At 53.9% G+C, this 20,036-nt stretch overlaps 1 protein-coding gene across 2 annotated transcripts; it reads right to left on the bottom strand.

The window, feature by feature from the left end:
- Positions 1 to 7,658: 7,658 nt before the first annotated feature.
- LOC103168845 (testis specific 10 interacting protein) lies at positions 7,659 to 18,412 on the bottom strand. 2 transcript variants are annotated; one of them, XM_007663633.3, is made up of 6 exons: positions 17,787 to 18,412; positions 17,079 to 17,220; positions 16,596 to 16,769; positions 14,208 to 14,307; positions 11,641 to 11,729; positions 7,659 to 7,835 (listed from the first exon to the last, which is right to left on the bottom strand). In XM_007663633.3, the coding sequence occupies exons 1-6, from the start codon at positions 18,328 to 18,330 to the stop codon at positions 7,676 to 7,678; spliced, it is 1,209 nt and encodes a 402-aa protein (XP_007661823.1). In that variant the 5' UTR covers positions 18,331 to 18,412; the 3' UTR covers positions 7,659 to 7,675. The 2 variants fall into 2 exon arrangements, with proteins under 2 accessions (XP_007661823.1, XP_007661824.1); XM_007663634.3 differs by lacking the exon at positions 16,596 to 16,769 and having other exon boundaries at positions 11,641 to 11,768.
- Between the last annotated feature and the right edge of the window lie 1,624 nt (positions 18,413 to 20,036).

The raw sequence follows: 20,036 nt of genomic DNA, 5'->3' as shown, positions 1-20,036 counted from the left end.
GGCAAGTCACTTCACTGCCTCAGTTCCCTCATCTGTAAAATGGGGATGAAGACTGTGAGCCTCACATGGGACAACCTCATTCCCCTCTATCTACCCCAGCGCTTAGAACAGTGCTCTGCGCGTAGTAAGCGCTTAACAAATACCAACATTATTATTTTATTAATGATGTGTCTATCTTTATGATTCTATTTATCTTGATGCTGTTGTTTTCTTTTGTTCTATTTTGCTTTGCTGTCTGTCTCCCCCTTCTAGACTGTGAGCCCGTCATTGGGCAGGGATGGTCTCTATCTGTTGCCCAATTGTCCATTCCAAGCGCTTAGTCCAGTGCTCTGCACATAGCAAGCGCTCAATAAATACTATTGACTGAATGAATGACGCCTCGACTTGGGGCCCGCGGCTGGAGGGAACTGCGCACGCGCCACCGGGTACTGACGCCTCATCTCCGGGCCCACGGAGAGCGAGCACTGCGCGTGCGCACCACCAGATTACTGACGACTTCGGGTCCGGGCAGAGAGAGCACTGCGCATGCGCACCATCCATGACCGCCGCCTGGTCTCCGGGTCCCACGGCTGGAGGGAACTGCGCATGCGCCATCAGGGTACTGACGTCTCGTCGTCGAGGGGGGGGGAGAGAGAGCGCGGCGCATGCGCGCCATCCCTTGCCTAACGTCTCCGGGCCCACGGCGCGAGGGAAATGCGCATGCGCCATCAGGGTACCGACGCCTCGTCTCCCGGGGGGGAGGGGAGAGCACTGCGCATGCGCACCATCCCATGCCTAACGCCTCGTCTCCGGGCCCACGGCTCGAGGGAACTGGATCGATTGATTGGTTCTCACCTTCCTGCCGTTCTAGGGATCCTGCCTATATTAAAAAAAAAAACACCTTCCCACCCAAACGATCAGTGGTAGTTATTGAGCATCGAGTATTCAGGTCAAGTGCCTAGTAATAATTATAATAATAATAGGTTTGGTATTTGTTAACCAGTTACTGCACACCAGTCACCATACTAAGCACTGGTGTGGATATAATAATAATAATAATGTTGGCATTTGTTAAGCGCTTACTCTGTGCAGAGCACTGTTCATTCAATAGTATTTATTGAGCGCTTACTATGTGCAGATCAGTGTACTAAGCGCTTGGAATGTACAAGTCGGCAACAGAGACAGTCCCTGCCCTTTGACGGGCTTACAGTCTAATCGGGGGAGACGGGCAGACAAGAACAGTGGCGATAAATAGAGTCAAGGGGAAAACAATGGCAACTAAATAGAATCAGGGTGATGTACATCTCATTAAACAAAATAAAATAAATAGGGTGATGAAGATATATACAGTTGAGCGGACGAGTACAGTGCCGAGGGGAGGGGACGGGAGAGGGAAAGGGGGGAGAAGAGGGTTTAGCTGCGGAGAGGTGAAGGGGAGGGTAGAGGGAGCAGAGGGAAACAGCGGGGAGCTCAGTCTGGGAAGGCCTCTTGGAGGAGGTGAGCTTTAAGTAGGGATTTGAAGCGGGGAAGAGAATTAGATCGTCGGAGGTGAGGAGGGAGGGCGTCCCGGGACCGCGGGAGGACGCGGCCCGGGGGTCGACGGCGGGACGGGCGAGACCGGGGGACGGCGAGGAGGCGGGCGGCGGAGGAGCGGAGCGTGCGGGGTGGGCGGTGGGAAGAGAGAAGGGAGGAGAGGTAGGAAGGGGCGAGCTGATGGACAGCCTCGAAGCCTAGAGTGAGGAGTTTGTGTTCTAAGCGCTGGGGTGGATACAGGGTAATCAGGTTTTCCCACGTGAGGCTCACAGTCAATGCCCATTTTGCAGATGAGATAACTGAGGCACAGAGAAGTGAAGTGACTTGCCCACAGTCACACAGCTGACAAGTGGCAGAGTCAGGATTCGAACCCACGACCTCCGACTCCCAAGCCCGGGCTCCTTCCACTGAGCCACGCTGCTTCTCTAAGCAAATCGGGTTGGACACAGTCCCCATCCCACAGGGGGTTCACAGTCCTCATTTTTAGAGTTGGGGGGAGCAGAGGCACAGAGCACTAAAGCGACTTGCCCAAGGTCACACGGCAGACGTGGCGGAGCTGGGATTTGAACCCAGGTCCTTCTGACTCCCAGACTTGGGTTCTGTCCACTGGGCCATACGGTCCTCCCGGTGCCAAGCACTTAGATAAGCAGCGTGGCTTAGTGGAAAGAGCACGGGCTTGGGAGTCAAGAGGTCGTGGGCTCTAATTCCGGCTCCGCCGTTTGTCGACTGTGTGACCTTGGGCAAGTCACTTCACTTCTCTAGGCCTCAGTTCCCTCATCTGGAAAATGGGGATGAAGACTGTGAGCCCCACGTGGAACAACCTGATCACCTTGTATCTACCCAGAGCTCAGAACGGGGCTTGGCACATAGTAAGTGCTAACCAAATACAGTCGTTTTTATTACTGTGTTCTGTACACAGTAATCGCTCAATAAGTACAATCGACTGACTGAATCAATCGATCAATTGATCGATGGTATTTATCTACCATGTGCAGAGTGCTGTATTAAGTGCTACAGAGAGTACAGTATAACAGAGTCAGGAAACAGCGTGGCTCAGTGGAAAGAGCCCGGGCTTGGGAGTCAGAGGTCATGGGTTCGAATCCTGCCTCTGCCACTTGTCAGCTGGGTGACTGTGGGCAAGTCACTTCACTTCTCCGGGCCTCAGTTCCCTCATCTGGAAAATGGGGATGAAGACTGTGAGCCCCACGTGGGACAACCTGATTCCCCTGTGTCTACCCCAGCGCTTAGAACAGTGCTCTGCACAGAGTAAGTGCTTAACAAATACCAACATTATTATTAGAGAAGCAGCGTGGCTCAGTGGAAAGAGCACGGGCTTTGGAGTCAGAGGTCATGGGTTCGAATCCCGGCTCCACCACTAATCAGCTGTGTGACTTTGGGCAAGTCATTTAACTTCTCGGTGCCTCAGTTCCCTCATCTGTAAAATGGGGATGCAGACTGTGAGCCCCACGTGGGACAACCTGATTCCCCTGTGTCTACCCCAGCGCTTAGAACAGTGCTCGGCACATAGTAAGCGCTTAACAAATACCAACATTATTATTATTGTGACTGTGGGCAAGTCACTTCACTTCTCTGTGCCTCAGTTACCTCATCTGTAAAATGGGGATTAACTGTGAGTCTCACGGGGGACAACCCGATGACCCTGTATCTCCCCCAGCGCTTGGAACAGTGCTCTGCACATAGTAAGCACTTAACAAATATCAACATTATTATTATTTCCCGCCCTCGGTGAGCTTCCATAAGGTCTTGAGGGGAAGACGGACGTTAATATAAATGAATAAATGACAGTTGGGTACGTAAGGGCCGTGGGGCTGAGGGAGGGGTGAATAAAGGGAGCAAATCAAGGCGGCGCAGGAGGGAGTGGGAGAAGAGGAAACGCCGGATTAGTCGGGGAAGGCCTCTCGGAGGAGGCGGGCCTTCAATAAGGCGTGAGAAACCGTGTGTCGGTTAGGAAGAGGGAGGGCATTCCAGGCCAGAGGCGGGACGTGGGCGGGAGGTCGGTGGCGACACGGAGATGAGATGGAGGCCCAGTGAGTAGGGTGGCATGAGAGGGGCCAGGCTGGGCCGTAGTAGGAGAGTAGCTAGATGAGGTAGGAGGGGGCAAGGTCGTTTAGCGTTTTAAAACCTATGGCGAGGAGTTTCTCTTTGATGAGGAGGTGGATGGGCAACCCCTGGAGATTCTTGAAGAGTGGGAACACGCGGTCTGAATGTTTCGGTAGGGCAACGATCCAGGCAGCAGAGTGAAGTACGGACTGGAGAGGGGAGAGATGAGTCGGGGAGGTCAGCAAGGAGGCCGATACGCAGTCAAGGCGGGAGAGGATTAAGTGTTTGGCTTAATGATAATGACGATGGCATTTGGTAAGCGCTTACTATGTGCCAAGCAGTGTGGGGGGGGGGGTACAAGGTAATCAGGTTGTCCCACATGGGGCTCGCAGCCTTAATCCCCATTTTACAACTGAGGCCCAGAGAAAGTGAACTGACTTGCCCAAAGTCACCCAGCTGCCGAGCGGCGGAGCCGGGATTCGACCCCACGACCTCTGACTCCCAAGCCCGGGCTCTTTCCGTTAAGCCACGCTGCTTCTCACGCTGAGGGCTCGGTGGAAAGAGCCCGGGCTCGGGAGTCAGAGGTCATGGGTTCGAATCCCGACTCTGCCACTTGTCAGCTGTGGGACTGTGGGCAAGTCACTTCTTCACTTCTCTGTGCCTCAGTTACCTCATCTGTCAAATGGCGATGAAGACTGTGAGCCTCATGTGGGACAACCTGATGATCCTGTATCTCCCCCAGCGCTTAGAACAGTGCTCGGCACATAGTAAGCGCTTAACAAATACCAACATTATTATTATTATTATTCTCTTTAACATGGTAGTAGGGATGGAGAGGAAAGGGTGGATTTTAGTGATTTCAGTGAGGTCGCAGGGATGTGATGTACCTTACCTTAGTAAGGTAAGGGAGCATAGAATCTCCCCGACAAGGGGGACAGGCCTGGAAGTCAAAGGTTGAATGGGCAGGATTTAGCGATAGATTGAATCCGTGGGCTGAATGGGAGGGACGAGTCAAGGAGAACGGCAAGGTCACGGGCTCGTGAGACGCCAAGATGGCGGTGCCGTCTACGGCGAGGCGAAAGAAGGAGACTAGGGATTGTGTTGGAAGATAAAGAGTTTGGTTTCACATGTGTCGAACGTGTGAGGTTTGAGGCGTAGGCGGGACATCCAAATAGAGATGTCTTGATTGCGGCAGATGTGAGGCTGCAGAGAGGGAGAGAGGTCAGGGCAGGAGGTGCAGATTTGGGAATCATTTCTGTCGAGGTGGGAGTTTAAGCCACGCAAGCAAATGAGTTCTCCAAGGGAATGGGGGTAGATGGAGGATAGAATTAGGGGGCAGAAAACAGGAGGAGCCCGCGAAAGAGACTGAGAATGAGTGGCCAGAGAGGTAGGAGGAGAACCAGGGGAGGACGGAGGTCTTTTTTTTTGTTGTTGTTGGTATTTGTTAAGCGCTTACTATGTGCCGAGCACTGTTCTAAGCGCTGGGGTAGACATAGGGGAATCAGGTTGTCCCACGTGGGGCTCACAGTCTTAATCCCCATTTTACAGATGAGGGAACTGAGGCCCAGAGAAGTTAAGTGACTTGCCCACAGTCACACAGCCGACAAGTGGCAGAGCTGGGATTCGAACTCATGAGCCCTGACACCAAAGCCCATGCTCTTTCCACTGAGCCACGCTGTCGGAAAACGTTTCCGGGAGAAGGAGGTGGTCAACAGAATCCAAGGCAGCTGAGAGGCTGAGGAGGATCAGGATGGAGTAGAGGCCGTTGGGTTTAATAATAATAATAATAATAATAATAATAATAATAATAATAATGTTGGTATATTTTAAGCGCTTCCTATGTGCAGAGCACTGTTCTAAGGGCTGGGGGAGATACAGGGTCATCAGGTTGTCCCACGTGAGGCTCACAGTCTTCATCCCCATTTCACAGATGAGGGAACTGAGGCCCAGAGAAGTGAAGTGACTTGCCCACAGTCCCACAGCTGACAAGTGGCAGAGGCGGGATCCGAACCCGTGACCTTCGACTCCCAAGCCCGGGCTCTTTCCACTGAGCCACGCCGCTTGCCAGAGGGAGATCATCGGTGACCTTGGAGAGGGTGGTTTCCGTGGGGCGAAGGGGGCGGAAACCAGATCGGAGGGAGTCAGGGAGAGAATCGGAGGAGAGGAACTTGGGTGCCCGCGACTGGCTCAAGGAGATTGGAGAGAAACGGTAGGAGAGAGAGGGGGCGAAAACCGGAGGTCCCGTGAGCAGGTTGGCGGTAGAGGAGCGAAACGTGGGTCGGAGTAGGAGAGGGTCGAGGTGAGGTAGGCGGGGGGCGAGGGGTCTGAAGGCTTTGAAGCTGAAGGTGAGGAGTTTCTGCTCGACGTGGAGGTGGACGGGCAACCATTTGGAGGTTTTGGAGGAGTGGGAAGAGAAAAATTGAGAAAAATTGAGAAAAATGAGCCAGGCGGCAGAGTGAAATCACCGCCTTACTCCTTGCCCAGAACCCGGGGCCTAGTGGCTAGAGCCTGGGCCTGGGAGTCAGAAGGACCAGGGTTTTAATCTCCGTTCGGCCCCCGGCCTGCCGCGTGACCTTGGGCAAGATGCTTCGCTGCTCTGTACCTCAATTACCTCATCTCTAAAATGGGGATTAAAACTGTGAGCTTCGTGAGGGGCAGGGACTGGGTCTGACCTGATTTGCTTGTATCCGCCCCAGCGCTTAGAAGAGTGGTTGGCACACAGTAAGCACTTAACGGTGGTGGTTATTATTATTACTATTATTCTCTTAGAGAAGCAGCGTGGCTCAGTGGAAGGAGCCCGGACTTGGGAGTCAGAGGTCATGGGTTCGAATCCCGGCTCCGTCACGTGACAGCTGTGTGACTGTGGGCAAGTCACGTAACTTCCCTGGGCCTCAGTTACCTCATCTGTAAAATGGGGATGAAGACTGTGAGACTCACGTGGGCCAACCTGATGACCCCGTATCGACCCCAGCGCTTAGAACATAGGAAGTGCTTAACAAATACCAACATTACACTATTATAATTATTCTCGGTGCCTCATTTACCTCATCTGTAAAATGGGGATTAAGGCTGTGAGGCCCATGTGGGACAGGGCCTTCGTCCCACCCGATTGCCTTGTATCTACCCCAGGGCCTAGAACAGTGCTTGGCACATTGAAAGGGCTTAATAATTACTACACTTACCATTATTATTATTACTTCACTTCTCTGGGTCTCAGTTCCCTCATCTGTAAAACGGGGATGAAGACTGTGAGCCCCATGTGGGACAGGGACTGTGTCCAACCGGCTTAGCTTCTATCTACCCCAGTGCTTAGAACAGTGTGTGGCATGAAGTGAGTGCTTCACAGATACCATTAAGAGAAAGAAGCGGGATATCTTCTAACTCCGTTGTATTTTTCTCTCCCAGACGCTCGGTCCGGTGCTCTGCACATAGTCGACGGTATTTATTGAGCGCTTACTGTGTGCAGAGTACTGGACTAAGGGTTTGGGAGAGGACGATATTAAAACAGCCACGTTACCTGCCCACAATGAGCTTACAGAGAAGCGGCGTGGCTCAGTGGAAAGAGCCCGGGCTTGGGAGGCAGAGGTCATGGGTTCTAATCCCGGCTCCGCCACTGATCAGCTGTGAGACTTGGGACAAGTCACTTTGCTTCTCTGCGCCTCAGTGACCTCATCTGCCAAATAGGGATGAAGACTGTGAGCCCCAGGTGGGACAACCTCATTCGCTTGTATCCACCCCAGCGCTTAGAACAGTGCTCGGCACAGAGTAAGCGCTTCCCAAATATCATCATCGTCATCATTATTATTATTACAGTCTAGAGACTCTCCCGGCTCTGCCACTTGTCAGCTATGTGACTGTGGGCAAGTCACTTCACTTCTCTGGGCCTCAGTTCCCTCATCTGTAAAATGGGGATGAGCCTCACGTGGGACAACCTGATGACCCGGTATCTACTCCAGCGCTTAGAACGGTGCTCTGCACATAGGAAGCGCTTAACAACTACCAACATTATTATAGTAAGCGCTAAAGAAATGCCATTGATTGATGGACTCATTGATGTTCCCGGATGCAGAGGAGGCCAACACCAGTCTCTTGGATAAGAACTTCATTTCTCACTCCCGTCCCCGCCCCCGTCCCTTGAGTCCCGGGTCCGCCAGCTGCCCCCTCCCGGGGGTCGGTGGCCTTCGTCCCCCTCCGCCGTTTTCCGAGCACTCTGTGAGGACGGCTCCCTTCCGGCCACCGGACTCTTCCCCGGGCTCGAAGACCTAGGGGTCAAGGGGCACCGAGTCACCGCGGGGTCCTCTCTCCAGGCCTGCTCCTTCGGGCCGCCAAGAGCCTGGGCCTGGGAGACAGAGGACCTGGGTTCTACTCCCACCTCCGCCACAGGACTGCTGTGTGACCTCGGGCTCGTCACTTCACTTCTCCGTGCCTCGGTTCCCCCATCTGTAAAACGGAGGTTAAAACCTACTCCCTCCTACTTCCCCCTGTGGAACGGAGACGGTGTCTAACCCGATTAAGTTGCATTTACCTCAGCACTTAGAACAGTGTTTGACACCGAGTAAATGAAAACAAAAAAGGGAGAAGCTAGTGGAAAGAGCCTGGGTGGAACTGGGTTCTTATTTGGAGAGAGATGGTCTTCCTGCTTCTCTTCACTCCCAACCCTTTCTGTATTTTATGAGGGGAAAGTTCTCACTTCCAAGAAATATGGATTGATGAAGCCTGCGTCCTGGTAAGAAGGAGTGTGGCCTAGTGTAAAGAGTGTGGGGCCTGGGAGTCAGAGGACCTGGGTTCTAATCTGCTCATTTGTATATATTATTTATTACCCTATTTATTTTCTTAATGAGGTGTCCATCCCCTTGATTCTATTTATCGTGATTAAATTGTCTTGTTTTTGTCTGTCTGTCTCCCCCGATTAGACTGTGAGCCCGTCAATGGTGAGGGATTGTCTCTATCTGTTGCCGACTTGTCCATTCCAAGCGCTCAGTACGGTGCTCTGCACATAGTAAGCGCTCAATAAATACTATTGAATGAATGAAGGAATAATCCCTACTCTGCCAAATGCTTGCTGTGTGACCTCGGCCAAGTCACTTCACTTCTCTAGGCCTCAGTCCTCCTCTTCTCCCTCCTGCTTAGATCGGACCCCCCAGTAGGGACAGGGACCGAGTCCAGCCTAATTAATTTGTACCTACCCCAGCGCTTAGAATAATAAATAATAATAATGTCGGTATTTGTTAAGCGCTTACTATTTGCAGAGCACTGTTCTAAGCGCTGGGGTAGATACAGGTTAATCAGGTTGTCCCACGTGAGGCTCACAGTCTTCATCCCCATTCATTCATTCATTCAATAGTATTTATTGAGCGCTTACTATGTGCAGAGCACTGGACTAAGCGCTTGGAATGAACAAGTCGGCAACAGATAGAGACGGTCCCTGCCGTTTGACGGGCTTACGGTCTAATCGGGGGAGACGGACAGACGAGAACAATGGCAATAAATTTCACAGATGAGGGAACTGAGGCCCAGAGAAGTGAAGTGACTTGCCCACAGTCACCCAGCTGACAAGGGGCAGAGCCGGGATTCAAACCCGTGACCCCTCACTCCCAAGCCCGGGCTCGTTCCACTGAACCACGTTGCTTCTCTAGAACGGTGTTTGACACAAAGTAAGCGCTTAACAGATACCATAAACAAACACGGCCTGTTCCTTCTGACCACGAAGAGCCTGGGCCTGGGAGTCAGAGGATCTGGGTTCAAATCCAAGCTCCAGACAAACAAACAAAAAACCCCCACACCATTCCTTTAATGCTTAGACTGCAGCTGGATGGATGAGAGTTGGATGGATGGGGCGAATGTGAGCCTTAGACTGTTAGCTCGTCGTGGGCGGGGAACATGCCTGTTCTATTGTACTCTCCCAAGTGCTTAATACAGTGCTCTGCACACGGTAAGTGCTCAATAAGTACGATCGATTGACTGACTGCCTGAAACGGCCCAGGCTGGGGAGCTGTAGGTCATTCAATCATTCATTCATTCATTCATATTTATTGAGTGCTTACTGTGTGCAGAGCACTGTAGTCAGATCTTCGGAGCGTACACTATCACACTAAAAAAGACAATTTCCTGCCCACAACGAGCTTACGGTCCAAAGGGGGAGACAGACATTAATATAAATGAATTACAGATATAATAATAATAATAATAATAATGATATTTCTGAAGCGCTTACTATATGCCAAGCACTACTCTAAGCGCTGGGGTAGATACGAGGCCATCAGGTTGTCCCACCTGGGGTTCACAGCCTTAATCCCCATTTTACAGATGAGGTATCTCAGGCTCAGAGAAGTGAAGTGGCTTGCCCAAGGTCACACAGCGGACGAGTGGGGGAACCGGGATTAGAACCCACGTCCTCTCACTCCCAGGCCCGGGCTCTTTCCAATAGGCTACGTCTATGGCCCGGGCTTGGGAGTCAGAGGTCATGGGTTCAAATCCCGGCTCTGCCACTCGTCAGCTGTGTGACCGTGGGCAAGTCACTTCACTTCTCTGGGCCTCAGTTACCTCATCTGTAAAATGGGGATTAACTGGGAGCCTCACGTGGGCCAACCCGATGACCCTGTATCTCCCCCAGCGCTTAGAACAGTGCTCTGCACATAGTAAGCGCTTAACAAATACCAATATTATAATAGGGACATAAGTGCTGTGAGGCTGGGAAGGGGGATGAATCTAGGAGTACGGGGGTCATTCAGCCCTTTAAGGGGAGGGGTTTGACTCCCCAAGCTGTTTTTAGAGAAGCAGCGTGGCTCAGTGGAAAGAGCCCGGGCTTGGGAGTCGGAGGTCATGGGTTCGAATCCCAGCTCCCCCGCTTGTCAGCTGACTGTGGGCAAGTCACTTCACTTCTCTGGGCCTCAGTGACCTCATCTGTAAAATGGGGATGAAGACTGGGAGCCTCACGTGGGACAACCTCATGACCCTGCATCTGCCCCAGCACTTAGAACAGTGCTCTGCACATAGTAAGCGCTTAACAAATACCAACATTATTATCATTATTCTCTTGGTCTGACCATTCGGCTGCCTTTGGGACACCAGATGGTGAGGGCTGGTTGAGCTACATACCGACCCGAATCGATCAGTGGTATTGATTGAACGTTTCCTGATAATAATAACTGTAGTATTTTTTTAAGCACTTACTATGTCCCCGGCACAGTATTAAGCACTGGGGTGGATACCAGCAAATCAGGTTGGACACAGTCCCTGCCCCAAGTGGGGCTCACGGTCTCAGTCCCCATTTTACAGGTAAGGGACCTGAGGCACAGGGAAGTGAAGTGACTAACCCAAGGTCACCCAGCAGACAAGTGGCAGAGCCGGAATTAGAACCCAAGACCTTCTGACCCCCAGGCCCGGGCTCTAGCCACTAGGCCGCACTGCTTCTCTAATAACAATAATAATGGCAATAACGGTAATCGTTTTTGTTAAGGGCTCACTGTGTGCCAAGCACGGTTCTAAGCACTGGGGGACAGAAGTAATCAGATTGGACACAGTCCCTGTCCCACGTGGGGGTCACAGTCTCCATCCCCATTTTCCAGATGAGGGAACTGAGGCCCAGAGAAGTGAAGTGACTCGCCCAAGGTCACACAACAGACAAGCAGTGGGGGCCGGGATTAGAACCCAGGTCCTTCTGACTCCCAGGCCCGGGCTCAAGCCACTAGACCACACTGCTTCTCAGGAGGCTTGAGAAAAACACAGTAAAGCCCCTAAATCTAGCCTCAAAGCCCTGCGGGCCCTGGTAGAGGTGGGCGAGGAAGCAGCGTGGCCCAATGGCTACAGCCCGGGGCTGGGAGTCAGGTCCCGGGTTCTAATCCCGGAGCCGCCATTTGCCTGCCGTGTGACCTCGGGCAGGTCACTTCATTTTTCCGGGCCTCAGTTCCCTCATCTGGAAAATGGGGATTCGAACTGTGAGGCCCATGAGCGACAGGGACCGTGTCCCACCCGATTACCTTGAATCTACCCCAGCGCTTAGTACAGATCCTGGCACATAGTAAGCGCTTAACAAATACCACGACGATTAGCGACTGGGGGCCTCACAAGCACTTGGAGGACGTTCCCTTGGCTGCCGCCGCCTTGGCCGCCTGGACCCACAGCCGGTCTTCATCCACACCCAGGGCTGCCAAAACCTGGGAAAAGCGTCGTGCCACGGAAAGACGGGCATTGGCCTGTTAGGAGACAGTAGCCCCCGGGCTCCACGATCGATCGATCGATCGACCCATCGATTCCCCCCACGCCCCCCCCCCCATCCCGGGCGTAAACTCCCCGAGGGCTCAGCCCCCGAGGGCCCGGGATCTACAGCCCAAGCCCACCCACCCTGCCCCAGAGCCGGAGCGGCGCTCGGGCCTGCTACTGATGCCTGGCTCCTTCTTTGGATACCTAGGGAAGCAGCGTGGCTCAGTGGAAAGAGCCCGGGCTTCGGAATCAGAGGTCATGGGTTCGACTCCCGGCTCTGCCACTTGTCAGCTGTGTGACTGTGGGCGAGTCACTTCACTTCTCTGTGCCTCGGTTCCCTCATCTGTAAAATGGGGATTAACTGTGAGCCCCACGTGGGACAACCTGATTACCCTGTATCTCCTCCAGCGCTTAGAACAGTGCTCTGCACGTAGTAAGCGCTTAACAAATACCAACATTATTATTATTATTATTATTATTATACCTGTCTCCCCCTTTCTAGACCGTGAGCCCGGTGTGGGCAGGGATTGTCTCTCTTTGTTGCTGAATTGTACTTCCCAAGCGCTTAGAACAGTGCTCTGCACACTATAAGTGCTCAGTAAATACGATTGAACGAATGAACTATGATTCTATTCAGTTATAATGATGCTACTGATGTCTGTTTCCTTGTTTTGATGCCTGTCTCCCCTTCCTAGACTGTGAGCCCGGGGCGGGCAGGGATGGTCTCTCTTTGTTGCTGAATTGTACTTCCCAAGCACTTAGAACAGTGCTTTGCATGCAATAAGTGCTCAATAAATACAATTGAATGAATGAACTATGATTCTATTTATTTATACTGATGCTACTGATGCCTGGCTCCTTCTTTGGATACCTGCTCCCCCTTTCTAGACCGTGAGCCCGGTGCGGGCAGGGATGGTCTCTCTTTGTTGCTGAATTGTACTTCCCAAGCGCTTAGAACAGTGCTTTGCACACTGTAAGTGCTCAGTAAATACAATTGAATGAATGAACTATGATTCTATTTATTTATAAAAATGCTACTCATGCCTGTTTCCTTATTTTGATGCCTGTCTCCCCCCTTCTAGACCGTGACCCCGGTGTGGGCAGGGATTGCCTCTCTTTTTGCTGAATTGTATTTCCCAAGCGCTTAGAACAGTGCTCTGCACACAGTAAGCACTCAATAAAGACGATTGAAAGAATGAATGGCCTAGTGGATAGAGCCCGAGCCTGGGAGTCCAAAGGACCTGGGTTCTAATCCCAACTCCGCCACTTGTCCGCTGGGTGATCTGGGGTAAGTCATTTCACTTCTCTGGGCCTCATCTGTAAAAGGGGGATTAAGACTGTGAGCCCCATGTGGGACAGGGACTGTGTCCAACCTGAATAGCTCATATCTACCCCAGCGCTTACAACAGTGCCTAGCACATAGTAAGTGCTTAATAATAATGATAATAATTAGCGTATTGGTTAAGCACTCACTAGGTGCCAGGCACCGTACAAAGCACTGGGATGATTATAAGCAAATCGGGTTGGACCCAGACCCTGTCCCAAGTAGGGATCACAGTCTCCACCCCCATTTTAAAGATGAGGGAACTGAGGCCCAGAAAGTGAAGTGACTTACCCAAAGTCACACAGCTGACAAGTGGCGGAACCGGGATTAGAACCCATGACCCTCTGACTCCCAGGCCCGGGCTGTTTCCACTGCATAATAATAATGTTGGTATTTGTTAAGCGCTTACTAGGTGCCGAGCACTGTTCTAAGCGCTGGGGGAGATACAGGGTCAACAGGTTGTCCCACGTGAGGCTCACAGTTAATCCCCATTTTACAGATGAGGTAACTGAGGCACAGAGAAGTGAAGTGACTTGCTCATAGTCACACAGCTGACAAGTGGCAGAGCCGGGATTTGAACCCATGACCTCTGACTCCCAGGCCCAGGCTGTTTCCACTAACATCATGCTGCTTCTATACCATCATTATTATTATCCCACTGCCAGGAAAGAAGGGAGCCTGGGCTGAGGGGGAAGTAGATCTGGGCTTCCTCCCGGAAGGTTTCTCGGTGTCCGCTTGGTATTTTTGTAATAATAATAGTAATAATAATGCCCGGTATTTGTTAAGTTCTTATTAGGTGCCAGGCACCGTACTAAACGCTGGCATGGATACAAGCTAATTGGGTTGGACAGTCCCCGTCCCAGACTGGGCTCCCAGTCATAAGCCTCATTTTACAGATGAGGGAACTGAGGTCCAGAGACCCACCCAAAGTCACCCAGCAGGCAAGCGGAGGAGCCGGGATTAGAACCCAGGTCCTTCCGACTCCCAGACCCGGGCTCCATCCACTAGGCCACCCCAGGCGATGCGGGGAGCCGGTCCAGCTCTGGTATTTGGGGATTCCGGACGGAAGGAGAGGACTCTCGTCCAGGAGCGGGCGAGGAACCGTCACCTGCATGGCTTGCTCGAAGAGGAAGGGTCGGGCCTGCACTCTGTGCCGCATCCCCTGCAGCTCCGCCCGGTACTCCGCCGCTCGCTGCTTCTCCTGGAGCCTACGGCACAGTCGCTCCATCAGTCCGTCAGGCGATCGTACTGAACGAGCGCTTTCTGTGTGCTCAGCACTGCGCTAAGCGCTTGGGAGAGGACAAATCAACAATGAACAGACACGTTCCCTCCCCGCAATGAGCTTATAATCTAGAGGAGAAGATAGACATGAATAGAAATTTTAAAAATGGCAGATATGGACATAAGTGCTGTGGGGTTGGGAGAGAGATAATAATGATAATGATGTCATTTGTTAAGCGCTTACTATGTGCCACGCACTGTTCTAAGCACCGGGGTGGATACGAGGTCATCGGGTTGTCCCATGTGGGGCTCACAGCCTTCGTCCCCATTTGACAGATGAGGTCACTGAGGCCCAGAGAAGTGAAGCGACTGGCTCAGAGTCACCCAGCTGACAAGTGGCGGAGCCGGGATTAGAACCCATGACCTCTGACTCCCAAGCTCCTGCTCTTTCCACTGGGCCACGCTGCTTCTCGATGAATGAAGGGAGCGAGTCGGGGTGACGCAGAAGGGAGTGGGAAAAGAGGAAAAGAGGGGCTTAGGGAAGGCTTCTTGGAGGAGACGGGCCTTCAGTAAGGCTCTGAAGGCGGGGAGAGCGAGGGCCCAACTGGGTCCGCTATCCAGAGTCCTCCTCTCCCTCAGTGTCACGGTGAAGCCCCGCCAGACACCATCCTCACTCAATCATTCACTCAATCGTATTTATTGAGCGCTTACTGTGTGCAGAGCACTCTACCAAGCACTTGGGAAGTACATTTCGGCAAGAAATAGAGACAAATCCCCGCCCACACCGGGCTCTAGAAGCGGGGAGACAGACATCAAAACAAGTAAACAGGCATCAGTAGCATCGATAAAAATAGAATTAGAGATATATACATATCATTAATAAAAATAACTAGAATTATATTTATAAATATGTACATAAATATAGTCATCCTCCACCTTTCAGGTGGATGCCACCCGGCCCTCGCCGGCCTGAAACCTCCGCTTCGGTAAAAGGGCCGAGAGACAGAAGCGACCGGTTCGGTGACCTCCCCGTCTTCCCCTCTAGACCGTAAGCTCACTGTGGGCAGGGAATGTGTCTGCTTATTGTTCTCTTGTTCTTGCTTCAGCGCTTAGTACAGTGCTCCGCACACAGTAAGCGCTCCATAAATACCACTGACTGACTGACTTAAGCTGCGAGGCCCGAAAACCTATTAATATTTATTTATTGGGACCCTTAAAAGACCGGGCCGGAGAGGAATCCGCCGTCATTACTTGCAGCTAGACCCTGGCACACTTGAAATCGAGCCGCAGATGCGCGCCGAGCAATATGCAGACCAGTAGAAACTTAGCTGGTTGGGATTTCTTGTTGTTTTTTGACAAGCCTCCCAATTTCCATTTTCCCAATTTCTCTGCTTTAGAGAAGCAGCGTGGTTCAGTGGAAAGAGCCCGGGCTTGGGAGTCAGAGGTCATGGGTTCGAATCCTGGCTCCGCCCCTCGTCAGCTGTGTGACTTTGGTCAAGTCACTCCACCTCTCTGGGCCTCAGTTATCTCAACTACAAAATGGGGATTAAGACTGTGAGCCTCATGTGGGGCAACCTGATTACCCTATAATTACCCCAGCGCTTAGAACAGTGCTCCGCACATAGTAAGCGCTTAACGAATACCAACATTATTATTATTTCCATATGGAAGGTTGCTGAGGATGAAGCAGCTCCCAGACTAGGAAAACCGACGGCCTCTCCTTACCCTCCCGTGGCTTCCTGCTCTACCTGCATCCACCCTGGCCTGGTGTAAGGGGGGGGGGGCACCAACTCTAATAACCATAATAATAATAATAATAATCCCAGCTCCGCCACTTTTGGGCTGTGTGACTTTGGGCAAGTCACTTCAGTACTCTGGGCCTCAGTTTCCTCATCTGGAAAATTGGGATGAAGACCGTGAGCCCCACATGGGACAACCCGATTACCCTGTATCTCCCCCAGCGCTTAGAACAGTACTCTGCACATAGTAAGTGCTTAACAAATACCAGCATTATTATTATTATGAGGATTAAGACGGTGAGCCCTATGTGGGACAAGAACTGTGTCTGACCTGATGTGGCTTGTATCTACACCCGTGCTTAGTCCAGTGCCTGACACATAGTAAGCGCTTCACAGATACCATTAAAAACACTTCTTTAAGCTCACCAGAAAGCCCTGTGTTCCCTGCCCCCGCTGTTCCCGGGCCCCCCACCCAATTTAAACCCTAGCCTGGGCACCCCCCGGCCTCCCCGCCCACCGCCCCCCGGAGGGGCTACCTGAGCTCCTCTCTCCTCCGCTGGGCGCCCCAGCCGGGCCCACCGGTCCCTGGGGGCGTGTAGGACGCCAGGCAGCGGGCGACCTTGCGCTGCACCCGCTGAGCCCGGGCCCGGCGCTGCTCTGCCCTCAGCCGCTCTTCCAGCTCCCGCCGCTCCCAGGCCCGCAGCAGGATCCTGACCCACCCCGGGGGCAGACCGGTGGACGGACGGACGGAAGGACCGAGGGGCTCGGGTCGCCGCCGGGGACCTCCCCGGCGATGTGGAAGGGGGCGACAGGTGGCCCAGGCGGAGTAGGAGCCCCGGGGAGGGCCGTGGTCGGTCAAAGGTCACGGACTGAAGGGGATGATGGAGGGAGATGCCTTGGCTGAACGCCACTGGGTTTCTGAGGAAGGGTAGTTGGCGGGGAGGGGGAGGATGGATCGGTCCCCGCACCGCTCTCTTGACCCCCTCCCCCCCTCGCCAGCCCCCCGATTTCCCCGGTACCTGGTGGCCTCCAGGCGCTTGTGGGAGGTCCGGGTCGGGGAGTCGGAGGCTGGGCAGGGCCCGCCGTCCCCACGGGCCCGGACCCTCCCGCCGCGTCTTCGTGGAGGGGCAGGGTCCCTGGATGGTTGAGTGGGGGCTGCCTCTGGCAGAGAGACCGCGCTGGAGTGAGGCCCGGCCGAGGACCGGACGGGGAGAAGGCGCTCCCCGCCGCCATCCCGATCCTACGCGGCCCCCCGCCCCAAGACTCTTCCCCAGGGACTGGGGGAGGTCCCGGTCCCCACTCCTCTGCTCCGCCCCATCTCCCAGGCCCCGGACTAGACTGTAAGTTCCCCCTCTAGACTGTAAGAAGCCCGTCGTAGACGGGAACCGTGTCTGCTCATTGTTCTATTGTCCTCTCCCAGATGCTTAGTACAGTGCTCTGCACACAGAAAGAGCTCAATAAATATGATTGAATGAAATCCGATAGAATGAATCCTTCCCACCCGAATCCCTCCCCGGCAACCAGAGCCCAGGAAGGGGTCTCCAGCTCTGGCTTTCCCTGGACCCCCTCTGTGAGCCCGTTGTTGGGCAGGGATCGTCTCTGTTGCCGAATTGTACATTCCAAGCACTTAGTACAGTGCTCTGCACACAGTAAGTACTCGATAAGTACGATTAAATGAATGGATGAATCCACCCGACCCCCGCCCCGACCCCGGCCTCGGGCCTCACCACGGAGGCCCGGCTCTTCCAGGTCTTCCTGCGGCTGCTTCTGGGGATTCCCCGGGTCCTGCTGTTTCAGCCACCTCCGGGTTGATGGGTGGCCTCGTCGGGAGGCAGGACGGGTCTCCCTTCTGGTCCCATCCTCCTCTTCCTCGTCGTCCGTCACGCCCCTCCTCCGAGGGCAGGATCTCCTCAGGGGTTCCTTCCCTTTCCAGATCCTGACCTCCACCTCCCCAACCTCCCCTTCGTCCCCTTCCTCCTCCTCTTCCTTCAAACTCTGGGCTTTCCCGAGCAGTCGGGGAGGCCCGGAGAGGCCTCTGCCCCGCCTCCTCTCGGCCTTCGCTTCATCCCCGGCCTCCGCTCCATCCCCGGCCTCCGCTCCCGCCTCTTCTTCCTCCCGCGGGCTGCGGCCCCGGAGGCCCGACGCCCTCCCCCGCTCGGGCCCGGCCTCCGTCCCGCCGTCTTGTCCAGCCTGCCGGGTCCTCGGGGGACCCCGCGTGAAGCAGGCCCAGGCGTTCGGCTGCCTCCTCTGGTTCTTGGGTCGTCCTTCCATCGTCGGCCCGGAGGAGGGGAGGCCGGGCCCGGGGCCCGGGGGGCGGCGTCTCGGCCTGACCGTCCCCTCTGGGTCGGGGGGTCTCCGGGCGGGCCGGGGGGCCCGGCCGGCAGGTGTGGAGCCGGGCCGGAGGACGGCGCGGCCGTCGGCGACGAAGCTCTCCCAGGCCCACTGGAAGGGGAAGGAGAGGCGGCGGGGAGGCGGGGGGACGGGGCTGGGGGAGGCAGAGAGGGGGCCCCGGTCAACGTCGAGGTTCGGGGTCCCCTAGGCCGCTCTGGAGATCCGGTCATCCTGACTCGGGTCCGCTCCCCCCCACCTGAAACTCCCTCCCCCTTCACATCTGGCCGACGGTGGCTCTCTCCTTCTCCAGGGACCTTCCAAGACCTCGTCTCCAGGAGGCCTTTCCCAATTGCGTGGCCTAGTGGAACGGGCCCGGGCCTGGGAGTCCGAGGACCCTCTGGCCTGCTGCTTGACCTTGGGCTGATCCCTGCTCTGGGCCACGGTTTCCTCAACAGCAAAAAGGGGATACACCACCTGTCCTCCCTCCTATTTAGACCGTGAGCCCCGGGTGGGACAGGGACTGTGTCCAACCTGATTATCTTATATCTACCTCAGACCTTAGTAGGGCGCTTGGCACGCAGAGAGCGCTTCACGAAAAACAAAGTTATTATATTAGTTTTCCCCAGACCACTGTGCATATCTTTAAACTCCGTTGCTGCTCTCTCCCTGGAATTTATCTTAGCGTCTAGCAGCCCTCGGGGGCAGGGACCACGTTTACTAGCACTATCGTACTTCCCCAATCCATCCATCGATCGATTTGGTATCGTCCGGGCGTTTATCGTGCGCAGAGCATAGGACTAAGCACTTGGGCGGGTATGATACGATAGTTTGTTGACACGAGCCCTGCCCCCAAGGTCCTTACCTGACCTTTAGAGCGCCTAATCATTCATTCGATCGTATTTATCGAGCTCTGTGTCCCGAGCACCGTACTAAGCGTTTGATCTCAATCCGCTTATCTCGCTGCTCTCTTACTACAACCCGGCCGGCACACTTCGCTCCTCTAACGCCAACCTTCTCACTGTCCCTCCATCTCGCCTATCTCGCCGCCGACCTCTCGCCCACCTCCTGCCTCTGGCCTGGAACGTGCCCCCCTTCCATATCCGACAGACAATCACTCTCCCACCTTCAAAGTCTTATTAAAAGCTCATCTCCTCCAAGGCACCTTCCCCTGGTTAGCCCTCATTTCCTCTTCTCCCACCCCCTTCTGCCTCACCCTTTCTCTTGGATTTGCCCCCTTTATTCGCTCCCCCCCAACCCCGCAGCACTTGTGTCCCCCTTCACCTCTCCGCAGCTTAACCCTCTTTTCCCCCCATTTCCCTCTGCTCCTCCCCTCTCCCTTCCCCTCAGCACTGTACTCATCTGCTCAACTGTATATATTTTCATTACCCTATTTATTTTGTTAATGAAATGTACATCACCTTGATTCTATTTAGTTGCCATTGTTTTTATGAGATGTTCTTCCCCTTGACTTTATTCATTGCCACTGTTCTCGTCTGCCTGTCTCCCCCGATTAGACCGTAAGCCCGTCAAAGGGCAGGGACTGTCTCTATCTGTTGCCGACTTGTTCATTCCAAGCGCTTAGTACAGTGCTCTGCAGATAGTAAGCGCTCAATAAATACTATTGAATGAATGGTGTCCATATCCTT

Source organism: Ornithorhynchus anatinus, chromosome 3, assembly GCF_004115215.2.
Source record: "Ornithorhynchus anatinus isolate Pmale09 chromosome 3, mOrnAna1.pri.v4, whole genome shotgun sequence".
Taxonomy (NCBI): Eukaryota; Metazoa; Chordata; class Mammalia; order Monotremata; family Ornithorhynchidae; genus Ornithorhynchus; species Ornithorhynchus anatinus.
The sequence above is the reverse complement of the archived record's forward strand: the minus strand, read 5'-3'. Positions and strand labels throughout refer to the sequence as shown.

Bases quoted from the DNA above. Each gene is read 5' to 3' on its own strand.
- LOC103168845 (XM_007663633.3), bottom strand. From the start codon at position 18,330: ATGGAAGGACGACCCAAGAACCAGAGGAGGCAGCCGAACGCCTGGGCC. The intron at 17,221-17,786 runs GTGAGGCCCGAG...TCTCTCTGCCAG, and splicing joins GGAAGAGCCGGGCCTCCGTG to AGGCAGCCCCCACTCAACCA. The intron at 14,308-16,595 runs GTAGCCCCTCCG...ACTGTGCCGTAG, and splicing joins CGGAGGAGAGAGGAGCTCAG to GCTCCAGGAGAAGCAGCGAG.